Genomic DNA, 18387 nt, shown 5'->3' on the forward strand with positions numbered 1-18387 from the left:
TGTTTTCCATGTCTCATATAAATGCTTCTTTCCATTCTCATTCAATAGGCCATGAGATTTCCCCCCAAATCCTACAACAAAGACTTGGAGTCAGCTGAGGTGAGCATCCGGAGCCGGAAACATTGATGCTGGAGCACTGTCATGAGAGAGGGTGTTTCTGTGGTTTGTGTACAGTGAAACATTGTCAAATAGACTACTACTTTGAATACTAAATCCCTGATCTCAATTGTCTTATTTTATGTACACTCGCCCTTTCTTTGAGGTGACCACTCTTATATTTCACTGTGATTTTTGAGTTTGCACTGGATTTAGAAGGTAGGTCAGTAAATATACAATGGGGCTAACTTACTAAGGAGTCTTTCACCCACAAAACTCTATTTAAACTAATTATACAGTTCTATTTGGGACTTAGACCCCACAAAATAATTTCTGAAGTATAGATTTCCCTTTTAATTGTTCTCAAAAAATGATTTTATTGCAAATGAAGGCTCCTCAGTTGACATTTGGCATGACCAAGGGCTAAGTACACAATGCCGTGCACTTCCACTTAGCTTTATTGAGTTGGCACTCTCGTGTCCAGAGTGACCGCTGCCTATATTAAATCCTCGGTATGTACGCACTGAAGCTTCAGGAGCCCCGCAATGGGGTGCACACAGTGTCCGTGCCGGCACACTCATCTCACTCTCCTGTCTGCAAGACTGTGATCCTGTGTGCAGCGAGCAGGTACATGCAATAAAATAGTTTTTCTGTGCAAATAAAGAAGGGATTAGTTATACTGCAAGTAGGGGCCATGTGTCCTATAGGACTGCAGAAGTACAACCACAATTCCAAAAAAGTTGGGACGCTGTCTGAAATGTAAAGAAAACAAAAATTCATTGATTTGGAAATCAACAGAACACAGAACACATATCGGACAGAAGTTGAAAGTTAGTCTACGTTCACATTTGCGGTCGGCGCCGCAGCGTCGCCGCATGCGTCATGCGCCCCTATATTTAACATGGGGGCGCATGGACATGCGTCGCACTTGCGTTTTGCGCCGCATGCGTCCCTGCGGCGCCCGCGTCCGGTCGCAGAGGACGCAGCAAGTTGCATTTTTGCTGCGTCCAAAATCAATGAAAAAAAGGACGCATGCGGCGCAAAACGCAGCGTTGTGCATGCGTTTTGCTGCGTTTTTGTTTGCGTTGTGCGTTACGGCGCCGACGCTGCGGCGCACAACGCAAATGTGAACGTAGCCTTAGACATTTTTCTATTTCATTTGAAAAAATTAACTCCTTTAGAAATTGATGGCAGCAACTCATCTTCAACAAGTTGGGACAGGGTTAATAAAAGGCTGCAAATGTAAGTGGTACTAATGAATAACAGCTGGAGGGTTAACTTTCAACCACGTCAGATGACTGTGCATAAAAGCAGCATGGTAGATAGGCAGAGTCTCTCAGAAGCAAAGATGGTCAGAGGTTCACCAATCTTTGAACAGCTGCATCTATTAAATGTGGAAGAATTTCAGAAAAATGATCCGCAATGTAAAACTTCAAATACTTGGAATATTCCATAATCTGCCGTACATAATATCATCAAAAGGTTCAGAGATTCTGGAGAAATCCATGTGCCGAGGCTGATGGTCAGTATTGGATGCTCCTGATCTATGGCCCCTCAAAAGGTACGGAATTAAAAACCTTCTTGATTCAGTCATTCAAATCACTGCCCAGGCTTGGTAATACTTCAAGAAATCATTGTCTGTGGATACAGTTTGCAGTGCAATCTGCCAATGCAAGTTAAAGCTGTAGAACAGAAAAAGCCATGTATCAACAAAATGCAGAAACTCTTAATCATCTCTGGGCCAGAGTTCCTTTAAAATGGATTGGGGTCAAATGGAAAACTGTTCTGTGGTCCGATGAATCAAAATGTGAAATTCTTTATGGAAACCACCAATGTAGTCTACTGTGGACTTGAGAGTGACCGTCCAGCTTGTAATCATCGCACTGTTGAAAAGCGATCATCTCTGCTGGTATGGGGTTGCTTCAGTGCCTGTCACATGGGCAGATTACACAGCTCAAAAGGCACTAGCAGTGCTGAGCATTATATAGAGGCTATAGACCACGTCCATTTCAGGGAAGGCTTTGCATATTTCAACAAGACTATGCTACACCACATACTGCATCCATCACAGGAGCAGGGCTTCACAGAAGAGTTTGGGTGATGAACTGGCCGCCTGCCGTCCAGACCTTTCATCACTGTTTACAGATTGTTGAGGGATGCTACGCAATGGTAGACATGGTCCGGGCTCAACTTTGAGATAGATTGCTGCCATCAGTTTCTAATTTAGACCTTTTTCAATTTGATTTGAAAAAAAATATTTTTCATCTTCTGATCTGTTTTCTATGCTCTCTTGTGAATAAAATATGCCTATTAGAGATTTCCAAAGACTTGTATTCTTGTGTTCTTTAAATTTTACACAGCGTCCTAACTCTTTTTGAAATTATGGTTGCACTTTAAATTGTGTTTTGGGGGTGATATAGACTCCCTTTTGAATTTGTGCCACAGTTTTGTATAACTTAACTGACCAAAGTAATCCAAATTTAATAATAAATAATCTTTATTTTTATATAGCGCTAACACATTCCGCAGCGCTTTACAGTTTGCACACACTATCATCGCTGTCCCCAGTGGGGCTCACAATCTAAATTCCCTATCAGCATGTCTTTGGAGTGTGGGAAGAAACCTACACAAACACGGGGAGAACATACAAACTCCTTGCAGATGTTGTCCTTGGTGGGATTAGAACCCAGGACTCCAGCGCTGCAGTGCTAACCACTGAGCCACCATGCTGCCCTTAACCACATGCCTTCCTCAGTCACCTTCAGATAGGTCTCCCCTCATCGTCCAGCATATCTAAACACACTAAATGTGTGTATCCTGTCTTTTTATATATCCTTGGCGCTTCTCTTTTAGTTATGAGCCAATAAAACGCTTGGAAAAGCCCTTTGGGCTTATAAGCAGAAAGACACCAACCAGTTAAAGATATCTGGTATTTTAGTCGGTAGCTGTAATATACAAACATGGAGGATGCCCTGTACAGTGTGCAGCATCTAGGGCCAGCGGCGGACACTGACAGCTTGGGGCCCCTGTGCACGAAATGTCTGAGGCTGTCTCCTTTTATGGTGACAAAGCTACAGATTATATATACTGTGTGTGTATATTTTATTACATAGTCTCCTTTATTATGTATATTACTGTCCCTCATTACTTAGTGCCCTTTCTTGTTAGGCACAGTACACTACCTTACATATCAAATTGTTTTGCTATTTCTATCACTCCATTTTTATGTCCTAGTGTCCTTTCTTGTTAGATATGAAATGATGGCTGATGAAACATGGTAAAGCTTCTTTTCTAATGGAGAAGGCTGCAGGACTGGTTTTCTTGTCGGATGCTCCTTCATCAGCAGTCATTTTATTTTATATCTAACAAGAGAGGACTATGTAATAAAGAGGGCGCTGTGAATAACAAACTATGAATGCATTATGTAGGGGATGGTGCTAGACTTAAAACATAATACTATGTAATTATGGGACGGCACTGTACATAACAGGACACAATAAGGGAGGGCACCATACATAACCAGAGGATGCTGCGTAGTAAGGGACATAATAAAGGAAACTGTTATTAAGGATAGCGCTATATAGCAGGAAAGTATACTATGTACTAAGGGACTGTGCTAAACATAAGTGAGTACTTTAATCAGTCTCTGTGATTTGGCCCCCCAATTCTTTTTAAGGCTATGTGGTGATTTTTCTGCACAGATGTATTGCAGAAAAATATGCAGCATTTTACAGTACAATATAGCCCTACTGAAACAGTGTGACCACTATCATCGCTATAATGTAATATGTTTATTGAATCTTACGAGTCTTGGTAACATTTGCCCATGTCTGGGAGTTTTAGTGGTGTCTCAGATTGAGATTCATTTATATATACACTTACATATATCCATTAATTGCTGTATCAAGCGTTGACATTTGATCCTGTTTTATTATATTTACATGCCTCAACCTATAGATGTTCGTTTTCATGTCTTGCAATTCCCTGATTTTACAGTATTTGATATATTTTTAAGAAAGATTCAATAAAAATATTATTTTATCTAGAAGTGTGATACATCGTTTCTGTAGGGATATATAATTTTGAGTGTCGGATACTTTGAATTGTATGGTTTCTTTGTAAATAGGTTCTCTGTTTTACAGTACAAGCAAAGGAAATAAGATTTCTGAAATCTCATGCACATGTTGCTTTTTTTTTCGTTGTTCATTAAGATCTGCAATATGTCAATTATTGCGGCATATTTCACACATACTAATGAGTGGCTGGAAAAATACTAAGCAAAACCGTATATAAAGACAACAAAAGCGCTTATATTATGCAGCACTTTACCTGCCAACACATCAGAATTTGCAGAAGGAATTTTCTACTGCAATTTCTGAATGTGTGCACATGGCTTTAGTCCCTGTCCTATGTCCCCCTCCCATCCCCCATTCATTAGAAGTCCCTGATGGCATCATAATGAATTGGATCCTCTCACCCCCTTTCGGTGCTTTTGTATATGGGCCCCCACCTGCATATTAGTCAGATGAACGGGCCCTTGTAGCAATCTAGGTCCTATAAAAACATGTATTCATCCCTCCCATATAATGATGTCCCCTTCATGGTATAATGTTTCCCATTCTGAGCTCCTTCATGACATTTCCCCCATACTGGTCGTCTTCACGGTGTAATTTCTTCCATTCTGGGCCCCTGCCAATAAAAACATTCCCAGTTCTGTTGTTTTCCAGCACATTAAAAAACTGAAACGATTATTCTTACCTTCCTCCACTTACACGGTGGTGGCCTTTTCTGAAGCTGACTCGGGAGCTGGCAGCTGACTTCGGCTTGCCCACCATGGCGCATGATGTTACTGCAATGCTCTGCTTGTGACGGACACGCTGGCGGTGTGTTAGTGCAGGGATCCGGTGTGCCCCGGTACAGCTGTACTGCACCAACGCTATGTCTAGAGTCAAACACGGAGGATGCCCTGTAAACTGTGCATCAGCCAGGGCTATACATGTAAAACTTGAGCTGTACATAACTCAGTGTATTTCTTCCTCTGTCACTGACCTGACCTTTTTCTGTCTACAGGAGCGACGGGAAAGGGAGCAGCAGGATTTAGAATTTGCCAAAGAGATGGCAGAAGATGATGACGATGGATTCCCGTGACGCTCGCTCTAGCTATGCTTAAATTTATGTAAAATTTATATAGGGTTTTTTGGGTTTTGGTTTAAAGCCTCTCCCAGTGTGTCCAGCACTGCCCTCTCCTCCATAATGGTCATTCTGTGAAAAAAAAATAACTGCATGTCTATTCAGTGGAGTTGACAGGTTCCGCAGAAACACTGACACAATGTCAGCACCGGCTTTTAGTAATGCAGTTATGGTGGGTATTTTTAAATATATTTTTTTTTAATTATTACATCTGAAATAGAAAATTATTTTTCTTTCCTTAGAACTCACTCACGGTTTCCAACAGAGCCACACTGCACTGTATGAAGCCGGCATTAATGAAATCATCCAGGCGAGCACTCGCTAATTTAAAAATAAAGGCAATGTCATGTAGTCGACACCCAATATCATTCTCCTTACTGTTTATGCCCATTTACACAAGGATGTAAGTGTCCATTTTACAAATTGTACCTATTACTTTACTATTCTTTTTAGTAAATGATTCACTTGATCAGATGACCAGGAGTCATTCACTTACAAACAAGATCTTGTACATCCAATTATTTTTCTTTTTTTTTTTTTTTTAAACAAACAAGACTGTAAGACAACTGTACCATGTTTTCATTTTGCTCTTTAGTGATTCATTAAAAGATGTTTGTAACCAAATTTGGGGTTTGCATTACCCTTGTTTGGTACGATGATGTATATTTGTGTATTGCTGTCACTGGCCAACAGGTGGAGATATACACTCACCAGTTGTACTCTTTTCCAGTGTCCTCGTCATGTCACACTATTGTGAGAAAATGCGGAGAATATGATCTGCACAATAGAATTCAACTATCTGGACCAAATAAAGCTTTCTGCTCCAATACTACCTTAAGAGATAAGAATCTGCATGTGGATCATGCCTTACTACTGTATGTCACCCATGTGAAATGTAGTTAGCAGAGTCATTCGTTGTGCATTGAAATATGTACTCCCATCACTATGGAATTACCGGTATGCTGAAATTGATGGTCTGTGAATCAATGTCATTACGTGGGAGAAAATGCTATCCCAGTGTGTGCAGGAAGAAAGAAAAGAGGGACTGTTTTGTCTTTTCCTCCCTGCTCCCCCCACATGGGATGTCAGTCACACTATTGTGGGCATGCTTTTCCCTATGCAGTACCATTGATGGGCAGCAGTCCTGGACTAGTCCAGCAACCGCACATGGAGAGTAGGAACAGTTAAAATTAAATGTTTAAAAACTTTCTGCATTTAGGACTAATTCAGGCATCATTAAAGAAGATATAAGCAGGATGATAAAGCTCTCCTAATACCTTCTAAGGGTGAATACTGATGACAAGTTTCCTTTTAGGCTTTAATATAACGGAAATGGCCAGATACAATCATCATATCTTCTCTGCTAATTATTTCCCTTTTTGAGCTGTAAAAATTACCACTATAGCTGAGGGATCTCTATCACACACCCAGCCAATGGTTCTGTTTTTTTGCTGCGTTTTTTATGCTAATTTTCAGCTGTTTTTTCCTTTTACAAGCAAAGCCTATGAGATTTCAGAAATCTCATGCACACATTGTTTTTTGTGTGATCAGTATTTTGTGCTTTGCTGCTTTTTTTTGGGACATAGAGCATGTCACTTCTTTCAGCATTTTTGCAGTGTTTTTCACCCATTGGCTTTTTACTGCAGAAAGTCAATGGACAGCATGGACAAAGAGACACAAAAAACGCACCAAAAAGGCACCTAAACCTGTTTTTGCCGCAGCTTCTTTCCTGCCAAGAAGATCAAGTTTTGCTACAGAAAAAAAAAGCAGCAAAAACGCCCTGTGTGAACTTATCCTAACACTGCTGCTTTTCGCCCTGTTAGAATGCTTGTCTTGCTGGTTGCAGAATGAGAATCCGTCAGCGAGCCTGTTATGATGGTCGGACAGGGGAGTTTGGAGCTCTTTCAGACCTTGAGCTTCTCGGCTGACTTGAGCACAGACGGCTTCAAAGTTGAATGTGCTGGGAAATGAGAGCTTTGTAAAAGCCAAATGGGGCAAAAGTTATAATGAAATCACATTTGTCATTTTTTTTTTTTTTTAAATGCTTTCATTTTATTAAAGAAAAGCCCAAAATTGTCCCCAATGGCGAACAACCCCTGTAAGAAGGATCCTTCCACACATACCGTAATTCATACTGCCCGGATCAAAGGCATAATTGTTTAGATACCGACTCCTGCATTACAATCATATCTTACTTTGAAACACTGAAGAAAGAAAAATTAGCTGAATGTTCAGCTGTACATGAAGTGAATAATCCAAGAGGTATGCATCAGCCAGCTTCTTCCTGGACCCTCCGCTGGACTTGTCATCGGCATGTAAACAATGAAGATTTCGATTTAGTGATCACAGAAGGAGGATGAACCCTTGTCTTGGTCAATGTTATTATACATGCAGGCTTTATACAGTAACATGCTCCCTCTTGTACCTGTGCAGCCTCTTGAGCACACCCAAGAGGTGGCTGGCAGCAACTTATTCCCAGTCCTTGAAAACACATGAATGATTGGCCAAAGTAGGGGGTCTGGGGGAATAGCAGTCTGAACAAATAAGCATTGTGCTAAAAATGCTTTAAGGTGCTTGGCCACCACTTAGAGTAGACCAGCCATCCAATTCGGTATTATGTGACATCCGGTAATATCAGCATTGTACTTGTGCAGGGGTGTGGAGTCGGAGCCCATTTTGGTGGAGTTGGTGTCATGGAAATTGAGGAGTCAGAGGTTTGTGCTACTGACTCCACAGCTCTGCTTGCTATAGAGGTTAAAAAAAAAAAGGATTTGGGTCCATCAAGTTTTCTCTATGTGAGAACATACATGGACCCACAGCAGTTCAAGCTGCAAATCTGTGGCAGAAATCCAAGGGCCAGACTATTTTACTCAGCACCATTCCACAGCACTTTACAGACATTATCGACACTGTCCCCATTGGAGCTCACAATCTAGATCAGTGTTTCTCGACTCCAGTCTTCAAGACCCACCACCAGGTCAAGTTTTCAGGATATCCTTAGTTTTCCATAGGTGATAATTTCATCACCTGCTCAAGCATTAATTCCATTAACTAGGGGACGCTATAGGGGCAGCACGGTACCTCAGTGATTAGCACTGTAGCTTTGCAGTGCTGGGGTCCTGGATTCAAATCTCACCAAGGACAACATCTGTAAAGAGTTTGTATGTTCTCTCCTATTTACGTGGGTTTCCTCCCACACATCAAAGACATACTGAATATAGATCAGTGTTTCTCAACTTCAGTCCTCAAACCCACAAACAGGTCATGTTTTCAGGATATCTTTAGTTTTCTCTTCGCCACGACAGCACCCACTGAGAGAGGGGATCCGCCCCTAGGAACAGGAAACCCTATGGAGAGATAAAAGGGGCGGCCCCCCCTCACTCCCACAGTTTGGTTTCCTGTTCCTATGGGAATCCACGGAGAAGAGGATGCCTAGCCTGGATGCCGCTTGCGCAGTTTACCTGTGAGGACGGCAAGGGCAGTGTCGGGGGTCCTCTTGTCAGCTTCCTCCCCTCTGCTGGCAGGCGCCGTGAGGCCAGAACTGCAGGGGTTGCTGGCTCATGGAAGTTCATCCGGATCGTCTGCGGGACCAAGCGCCGAGGTATGGAGAGCGCTGCGCCTGGGTGAGCGCTCTTGTGGCGTGGAGCTCCACTATTCCCCCGGGAGTGCAGCGGTAAACTCCGGGGTGAGGGAGGAGGTAGACGGCACCTGCGCTAATGCCGGTGGCAGCGCAGGCGCATAGAATATGGCCGCGACCCGGAGGTGATTAGCACTTCCGGGTTCAACCGGAAGAAGATGGCGGCCCCCATGTGAAAAGGACGCCGGCGTTAACACTCCGGCGTCCAATATGGATTCTGCGCAGGACCCTGCGGTGCCTTCTGTGGAAGCCACTGCAACCATCTTACGCAGCCGTGGCAGCAGCAGTCGCTCTAATTAGAGCGGATCTTCTAAGAAAAAGTCGGACCGAGCTACTACTCAGCCACAGTCTCCTCGTCTGTCGGTACCTTAAACAGACAACTTCACTGGGGTGAGTGCATCTACCCTCGTAGGCTGCTTATTGTTCCCTCTCCTTCTATACACCCTAGGCAAAGAAAACAAAAGACGAAACACAAGCAGTGTGCGTTATGTCTCCAGCCCCTTCCGGATAGTTACAAAAAGAGGCTTTGTAAATCATGCATTAATTCCACCTTACGGGAGGAAGCCTCAATTAAATCAGAAGACATCAGACTCATGATTAGACAGGAATTACGAGCCCTACATAGTTCTGACAAGGAGCCACGTACCAAAGAAAAAAAGCTGTACGTGTCCCCTATATCTGATCAGTCTTCTGATGTGGAGAAGGCAGACTGATATTACCCACGAATGTTTCCTCAGATGAGGATCAGGATACATGCTTTCCCACCGATAGTATCGATAACCTTGTGAAGTCCGTTTGTAACACCATGGGCATCGAGGACTCCAAAGTCCCTAGAACGCAGCAGGACATAATGTTCGCTGGTTTATCGGAAAAGAAAAGACCCTCCTTTCCGATAATAGCAGCAGTAAAAAATCTAGTCAAAAAGGAGTGGGAGAGCCAGGGACAAAGGGGATTACCACCATCCTCGAAAAGGCGTTATCCCTTCAATGATGAAGAGTTTTCAGCATGGACAAAAGCCCCGAAAGTGGACGCAGCAGTGGCATCCACATCAAAAAGATCCTTGCTACCGGTAGAGGATTCAGGCTCATTACAGGACCCACTGGACCGTAAAGCCGACTCTCTGTTAAAAAGAGCCTGGGAGTCATGTACGGGAACTTTTAGACCGGCTATCTCGGCTACATGCACCGCTAGGTCCATGTTAGTCTGGTTAAATGACTTGGAGGAAGGTCTAAAAGGCGGTCTTTCTAGAGACAAACTGAGGTCCTCTATACCCTTAATTAGGGGTGCTACAGCCTTCCTGGCGGACTCATCTGCCGACTCCATACGCCTGGCAGCCAAGTCGGCGGGTCTTACGAATGCAGCACGTAGAGCCCTATGGCTTAAGGGCTGGAAGGGTGATCCCCAGACGAAATCCAAATTATGTGGCCTCCCATGTCAGGGTGAGTACCTGTTTGGTACCAAACTGGACGAAATCCTTACTAAAGCTGGAGAGAGAAAGAAGGGCTTCCCTAATAATAATTACCTTCCGTCCTATAGGAGAGCGTTCCGGAAGCCCGTGTTTAATAAAAGAAAAGAGTTTAAGAACCAAGACCGCTATACCCCTAGAGACACCAAACAAAGGGGTGCATTCTTTGGAAAGCGCCCTTTCAAAACTGAAGACAAACCCCGTTAGAGCAGATCTACCTGTGGGAGGTAGATTGTCCTCCTTCTCAAACCAATGGAGAAAAATAACATCAAACGTTTGGGCAAATAGTCTCATCACCTCTGGCTTAGGCTACGTTCACACGATCAGGATTTACATCCTTTTTTTTTCCTGCCCGTTTTTGGAAAACGGCAGCTAAATTCCGCAGTGAATTTGAGCTGCGTTTTCTGATCCTTTTTCTTCAGCGTTTTCCACTGCGGGTTTCCAATAGCAGTTTCCTATTGGAGCTGCTGGAAAACCGGTGCGGAATCCGCTGAAAGAATTGACATGCTACTTCTTTTTTCCGCTGGAAAATCCGCGCGGATTTTCCAGCGGAAAAACGGATCGTTAGCACAGCGGTTTTGGTTTTCCATTGGGTTACATTGTACTGTAACCAACATGGAAAACTGATCCGGATCCGCAGCTGAAAATCCGCTACGGATCCGGATCAAAATCCGGATCGTGTGAACGTAGCCTAAAAGTTAAAATTTGCCCGAGTCCCTCCGGACTCATTTCTATTGACTTCTTTAAAGTCGCAGTCTCAACAGGAGGCATTAGAGCAAGAAGTAATGAATCTTCTATCAAAAGGAGTTTTGGTGGAGGTTCCATTTCTTCAGGAAGGGAAAGGGTTCTATTCCCCTTTATTTTTAATTCCAAAACCTGATGGATCATTCAGAACCATTATAAATCTTAAAAAGCTGAACACCTTCTTAGAAAATCAAACTAAAATGGAATCTATCCGATCAACCATAAAACTCCTGTTTCCCCATTGCTTTATGACGGTTCTTGACTTGAAAGATGCGTATTACCATCTACCAATCTTTAGAGAACATCAACAATATCTCCGCTTGGCGATTATACTAAATGGGTGTATACGACATTTTCAGTATACAGCAATGCCCTTTGGACTATCAATAGCTCCAAGGGTGTTCACTAAACTGATGTCAGAGGTAATGTCATATCGAAGATCAAAAGACACCCTCATAATCCCATACCTAGATGACCTTTTGGTAGTGGGAAAATCCCCTTCACAATGTCAGCAACGATTGTGTGATATGATTTCATCTTTGCAGAGGTTGGGGTGGTTAATAAATTGGGAAAAATCTAGGCTAGTCCCAACAACTCGGCAAACATTTTTGGGGATTATATTAGACTCTATAAAACAGAGATGTTTTCTCCCAGAAAACAAAAATATAACAGTTAGAAATAAGGTTCAGTCTGTATTAGATAAACCTATAATTTCCCTGCGGGAAGGCATGTCCCTGCTTGGCTCCTTCACGTCATGTATTCCAGCTGTTCCATGGGCTCAGTTCCATTCGAGGTGTTAACAGTATGCAATTTTACATGAGATAAAATTACAAGGGCGATTAGACGGTAAAATTTCCCTTTCCAGTGACGTAATCCAATCTCTAACCTGGTGGCTAGAACCGGATCATCTAACTAGCGGGGTTCCCTGGGTGGTTAAACCCTCAAACATAATATTTACGGATGCCAGTCCTAATGGTTGGGGAGCACACTTAAGGGACCAGATAGTCCAAGGGCTATGGTCAGTTACGGAGTCAGATGACTCATCTAATAAAAAAGAGCTAAAAGCTATCTATCATGCCCTATGTGAATTCCTTCCGCAGCTACACGGAACACATACCAGGGTTCTCTCAGACAACATGACATCAGTGGCTTACATCAATCATCAAGGAGGAACAAGATCAGGCACTCTCATGTCTATAGCCGAAGACATCTTAACTCTAGCCGAGAATCATCTTCTGTCCCTGTCAGCACTACATGTCCGAGGAGTAGACAACTCAAAAGCGGACTTTCTCAGTCGTCATACCCTCCACCAAGGGGAGTGGGTGTTAAATCATCAGATATTCAAGATGATAACCATGAAATGGGGTATACCCGACATAGATCTCTTCGCTACAAGAGACAACAGGCAGGTAAAAACATTTGCCTCAATGTTCCGAACCGACAACCCCGATATTCTCGATGCCCTCCAGGTTCCATGGACATTTCAGAAGGCATATGCCTTTCCTCCGTTGATTCTTCTTCCAACAGTAATCAGGAAGATAAGGGAGGACAGAGCGAACATAATCTTGATTGCCCCGTTTTGGCCAAAGAGACCATGGTTTTCCCTGCTCAGAGCCATGTCCATCTCGGATCCATGGATTCTCCCAGAGGATCAGGATCTTCTCTTCCAGGGGCCCTTCAACCACCCTTATGTGAAAGAACTACGGTTGACAGCCTGGAATTTGAGAGGCAGCTGTTAAAACTAAGAGGCTTCTCTGATAAAGTAATTGATACCTTATTACTAGGTAGAAAAAGATCCACTACATCTATCTATGTAAGAGTGTGGAAAAAATTCTTAAGCCTCTATCCATCAGCCCTATCGAATTAAATTCCGGTCTCTATTATTCTCGAATTTCTCCAGAGAGGACGTGATTTAGGCCTTTCAGTTAGTACCTTAAAAGTACAAGTTTCTGCACTAGGGGCCTTGTATAGTCACAACGTTGCGGGTGATAGGTGGATAGCCAGATTTATTTCAGCCTGCCAGAGATCAGAACCAGTTCAAATTCCCCACTTACCTCCTTGGGATGTTAATCTAGTCCTTGAAGCCTTGACAGATCACCCGTTTGAGCCTCTACACTCAGCTCATATTAAACACGTCTCCCTCAAGACTGCTCTTCTTGTCGCTTTAGTATCGGCAAGAAGGGTAAGTGACATACAGGCACTATCAGTAGATCCTCCCTTTATGTCAATATTGCCAGATAGAATTGTCCTGAAAACAGACCCTTCCTACCTACCTAAAATGTGTACTAAATGTCATAGATCTCAAGAAATTCTTCTTCCTTCCTTCTATAATAACCCTACAAATCAGGAAGAGGAGAAGTACCATACTTTAGATGTAAGAAGGTCTGTAATAACATATCTTGACAGGACTAGCGTCTGGAGGAAGAGCAGGGCTCTCTTTGTTTCCTTTCAGGGTCAAAGGAAAGGAGCTGGTGTTACAAAAGGCACTTTATCCCGATGGATTCGGGAGGCGATATACCTGGCCTATTTGTCTAAAGGGGAAGATCCACCTGAGACTGTAAAGGCACATTCCACCAGAGCGATAGCATCATCTTGGGCTGAGCGGGCAGAGGTTCCAATAGATCTCATATGTAAGGCCGCAACTTGGTCTTCTACTACCTTCTATAGTCACTAGATCTATCTGCCTCCACTGACTTGTGTTTCGGTAGATCAGTTCTTAACACAATAATCCCCCCCAAATAACTATCTCTGAAAGTCTCTCAGTGGGTGCTGTCGTGGCGAAGAGAAAACACCGGATTACATACCGGTAATGCTCTTTTATAGAGCCACGACAGCACCCCTTCACTTCCCTCCCTTATATATTAGTTTGCATATGAGCACTATTAAGGGTGATTGGTTCTTGTAAATATACGTAATTAAGTTAAGATAAAATGATAATATAGAATTACCTACTAAAACTGGTGGGCGGTTCCTCGCAATCTCTGTAACCCAAACTGTGGGAGCGAGGGGGGGCCGCCCCTTTTATCTCTCCGTAGGGTTTCCTGTTCCTAGGGGCGGATCCCCTCTCTCAGTGGGTGCTGTCGTGGCTCTATAAAAGAGCATTACCGGTACGTAATCCGGTGTTTTGCATTGGTGATAATTTCATCACCTGCTCAAGCATTAATTCTAGCAACGATGCAATACTAAGGAAATCTTGAAAACATGGCCTGTTGGTGCATTTGAGGACTGAAGTTTAGAAACACTGATCTAGATTCAGTTTGTCTTTGACGTGTGGGAGGAAACCCACGCAAATAGGGGAGAAGACCCCAGCACTGCAAAGCAATAGTGCTAACCACTGAGCCACCTTGCTGCCCCTATAGCGTCCCCTAGTCCCTGCTTCTGGACTTTCAGTATCGGGCTGTTGTGTGGTACAGTATCAAATACCTTTACAAAGTCCAGTTGTATAAAGGCCCCGTCTCACTTAGCGATTTACCAACGATCACGACCAGCGATATGACCTGGCCGTGATCGTTGGTAAGTCGCTGTGTGGTCGCTGGGGAGCTGTCACACAGACCGCTCTCCCCAGCGACCAACGATCAGGGGAACGAGTTCGGCATCGTTGAAACTGTCTTCAACGATGCCGAAGTCCCCCTGCAGCACCCGGGTAACCAGGGTAAACATCGGGTTACTAAGCGCAGGGCCGCGCTTAGTAACCCGATGTTTACCCTGGTTACCAAAAAAAACAAACACTACATACTCGCCTTTCGGTGTCCAGGTCCCTTGCCGTCTGCTTCCTGCTCTGACTGAGTGCCGCCGTACAGCGAGAGCAGAGCGCAGCGGTGACGTCACTGCTGTGCTCTCACTTCTCACTGTACGGCCGGCAGTCAGTGAGAGCAGGAAGCAGACAGCAAGGGACCTGACGGACATCAGAAGGCGAGTATGTATTGTTTTTTTTTTTTTACATTTACGCTGGTAACCAGGGTAAACATCGGGTTACTAAGCGCGGCCCTGCGCTTAGTAACCCGATGTTTACCCTGGTTACCAGTGAAGACATCGCTGGATCGGTGTCACACACACCGATTCAGCGATGTCAGCGGGGCCTCAACGACCAAAAAAAGGTCCAGGCCATTCCGACACGACCAGCGATCTCGCAGCAGGGGCCTGATCGCTGGTACGTGTCACACATAGCGAGATCGCTATGGAGGTCGCTGTTGCGTCACAAAACTTGTGACTCAGCAGCGATCTCGCTAGCGATCTCGCTATGTGAGACGGGGCCTTTAGTCGAATGACCAACATCCAAGTTTGCACTTGCCTCTTCATAGAAGCCCAACATGTGTAGACACGAGTTATCTTTCATGAACTCATGCTGGTTGTCATTGTTTCAATGTGTAATTAACCGCTGGGGTTCCATTCTCCCCAAATAACAGCATTATACCAAAATTAGACAGATAACATCTTTGTCCCTGATTCATCAAAGCTTTTACACCAGAATTCTGGTCCCATCCCAACTCTGGCAATGTGGGCAGAGTTGGGGTGGGACTGGGGGGTGACGACTCCTGTTAACGAATTGTTCACCTCGCACTTCATCCTGCCCCTTCATCAAGCTTAGCATAATCAATCAGTGTTTACCTGTTAAGAAATTGGGAGGCATGCAAGTATGGCTTCCATCTTATCCTATATGGTTGAAATTCACACATCATAATTTTTTTTTCTCTTGTGTGAAAAAAAAAAATCCATTTTATCAATTTGTCTTTACCATCCGAGTATCATCCATTTTTCTCAAGAAAAATGTAATTGAAGACTTTTCAATCTTCGCCTCGCATTAATGCGTGTGAAACAGACCGGGCATGAATGCAACATTTGTGTGCTATTCATTTTATCATGGATCCCTTCACTTGAACTGGCAAGTTTGATCTTCAAATTAGATCAAAATTTCAAATTTCTCTGAACAAACAGACCACATACTTGAAAATCGGACATGAATAGGGCTTAACATTGTTCCTGGGTAATATACCTGGTAACTTTACACCTGGATGCCAATTTCAATAACCTACACCTTTGGATGTTACGCTTCTCAAAATTTATATATACATGGAATTTCCAGTACTACCATTCTAATGTCAGAAATAACAAGTTCTGGCAAATAATGACTCTGGATCTACCTACAACAACTCCACTATATTCACTAAGAAAATTTCTGACTCCCAGATCTGGGAGTATTCTCTGTGATTTTCTACTGTGAGCATGCTCATACATGCTGCTGTTCAGAACAATGCAGTCTACACCTCAAAATGGTAAAAGCTCACAGACACAAAAAGAGGACTTAAAAATCCTCCAGAAAATTGAAAAAAATCACAGAGAAAAAAGCAGAGATGATTACCTGCTGAAGCCTCCAAACAAATGCACTATCAGGGTGCATCGGACCCGATTAATGATGGCAAAAAAGAGGTGCATAAAATACAGGTGAAACAACCACTTTCAATCCAGTGTTGGCTGTTTGGCATTAGTGCACAGAAAGATAAGTGATAATAGTCTGTATGTGGCATTGTTCACACAGGCAATGCAGAGCATCTGGTCTACAGCCTATTAATGCACATACAGGCGGGCTGCCCAGTGCTACAAAATGCATGCTGTGTGAATAGAGGCCTACAGTTTACAGAGCCATCTTGGTCCGACTGCGCCCTGCAAGATACAGTGCAAAAAAAATACATCAATGTATGTAAGGTATTAGTTTATATTGGGGCCTCAATACGTAAGCCGGCAACCCGCGTCAAGGGTCCTTATGTTTTGCCGGTCCTAACGCTAAACATTGAGTAAAAGCTCACAGACACAAAAAGAGGACTTAAAAATCCTATAGGCCTCTATTCACACAGCATGCATTTTGTAGCACTGGGCGGCCCGCCTGTATGTGCGTTAGTAATAGGCTGTAAACCAGATGCTCTGCATTGCCTGTGTGAACAATGCCACATACAGACTATTATCGCTTATCTTTCTGTGCACTAATGCCAAACAGCCAACACTGGATTGAAAGTGGTCGTTTCATCTGTATTTTTTGCACCTCAAAATGGTGTCCGTTCTTTATAAAAGCTGCTCTTTGATTAAGGGCTCATACCCATCACTGTAAAAAAAAAAAAAAAAAAAAGAGTCCGATATTGTTCCTGAAAAGTCGGACAAGTGTCATGCGATTTTCATGCAAGTACAATTCGATTTTTTTTATAACCTAATGTACGATTTACATCCGAATGACATGCGATTGCAATCCATATGCAATGCGATTTTAACATGAGCTTTTACATTGAACAATGTCATTTAAACACAGTATTCCAAGTAAATATTCTTCAAAGTATATAAAGTGGAGAGGAAATAAGTATTTGATCCCTTGCTGATTTTGTACATTTGCCCACTGACAAAAGACATGAAGTGTCTATAATTTTAAGGGTAGGTTGATTTTAACATTATGAGAAATAATATAAAAAATAAAATCCAGAAAACCACATTGTATAAATTATATAAATTTATTTGCATTTTGCAGTGAGAAATAAGTATTTTATCCCCCTACCAACCATTAAGAGTTCTGGCTCCTACAGACCAGTTAGACGCTCCTAATCAACTCGTTACCGGCATTAAACACATAAGTCTTACATAGTCACCTTTATAAAAGACACCTGTCCGCAGACTCAATTAATCAGTCAGACTCTAAGGCCATGTTCACACGATCCTTTTTTTGATCCTTTTTTTTTCAGGTCCTGATTTGGAAAACCCGCAGTGCAAAACTGCACTGCTGATTTTCCTGCAGTTTCTTCTGCAGATTCCTCTGCGGGTTTTCAACAGCACTTTCCTATTGGTGCCTGTTGAAAACAGGAGCTGAATCCGCAGAAAGAAGTGACATGGTACTTCTTTTTTTCTGCAGGCAAATCAGCGCGGATTTGCCTGAGAAAAAAAGGATAGTGGGCACAGCGGTTTTTGTTTTCCATAGGGTAACATTGTACTGTACCCTGCATGGAAAAAGGATGCGAATCCGCAGCCTGAAAAGCGCTGCGGAACAGCAGCAAAAAAAGGATTGTGTGAACATAGCCTAACCTCTACAATATGGGCAAGACCAAAGAGATTTATAAGGATGTCAGGGACAAGATCATAGACCTGCACAAAGAATGGTCTACAAAACTATAAGTAAGATGCTGGGCGAGGAGACAACTGTTGGTGCAACAGTAAGAAAATGGAAGAAATACAAAATGACTGTCAATCAACATCGATCTGGGTCACCATGCAAAATCTC

General features: G+C 43.1%; 1 protein-coding gene across 1 annotated transcript in view; it reads left to right on the forward strand.

Annotated features, from left to right (window-relative positions):
* The window catches only part of PSMD3 (proteasome 26S subunit, non-ATPase 3), a 29525-nt gene extending 23699 nt beyond the window's left edge, over window positions 1–5826 (forward strand). Inside the window, exons 11-12 of the mRNA XM_077252371.1 lie at window positions 49–99; window positions 5167–5826. Of these exons, the coding sequence (XP_077108486.1) occupies window positions 49–99; window positions 5167–5244 (129 nt within the window). The 3' untranslated portion in view covers window positions 5245–5826. The remainder of the gene's footprint in view (window positions 1–48; window positions 100–5166) is intronic.
* Window positions 5827–18387: the final 12561 nt, after the last annotated feature.

Source organism: Ranitomeya variabilis, chromosome 4 (genome assembly GCF_051348905.1).
Source record: "Ranitomeya variabilis isolate aRanVar5 chromosome 4, aRanVar5.hap1, whole genome shotgun sequence".
NCBI classification, from domain to species: Eukaryota; Metazoa; Chordata; class Amphibia; order Anura; family Dendrobatidae; genus Ranitomeya; species Ranitomeya variabilis.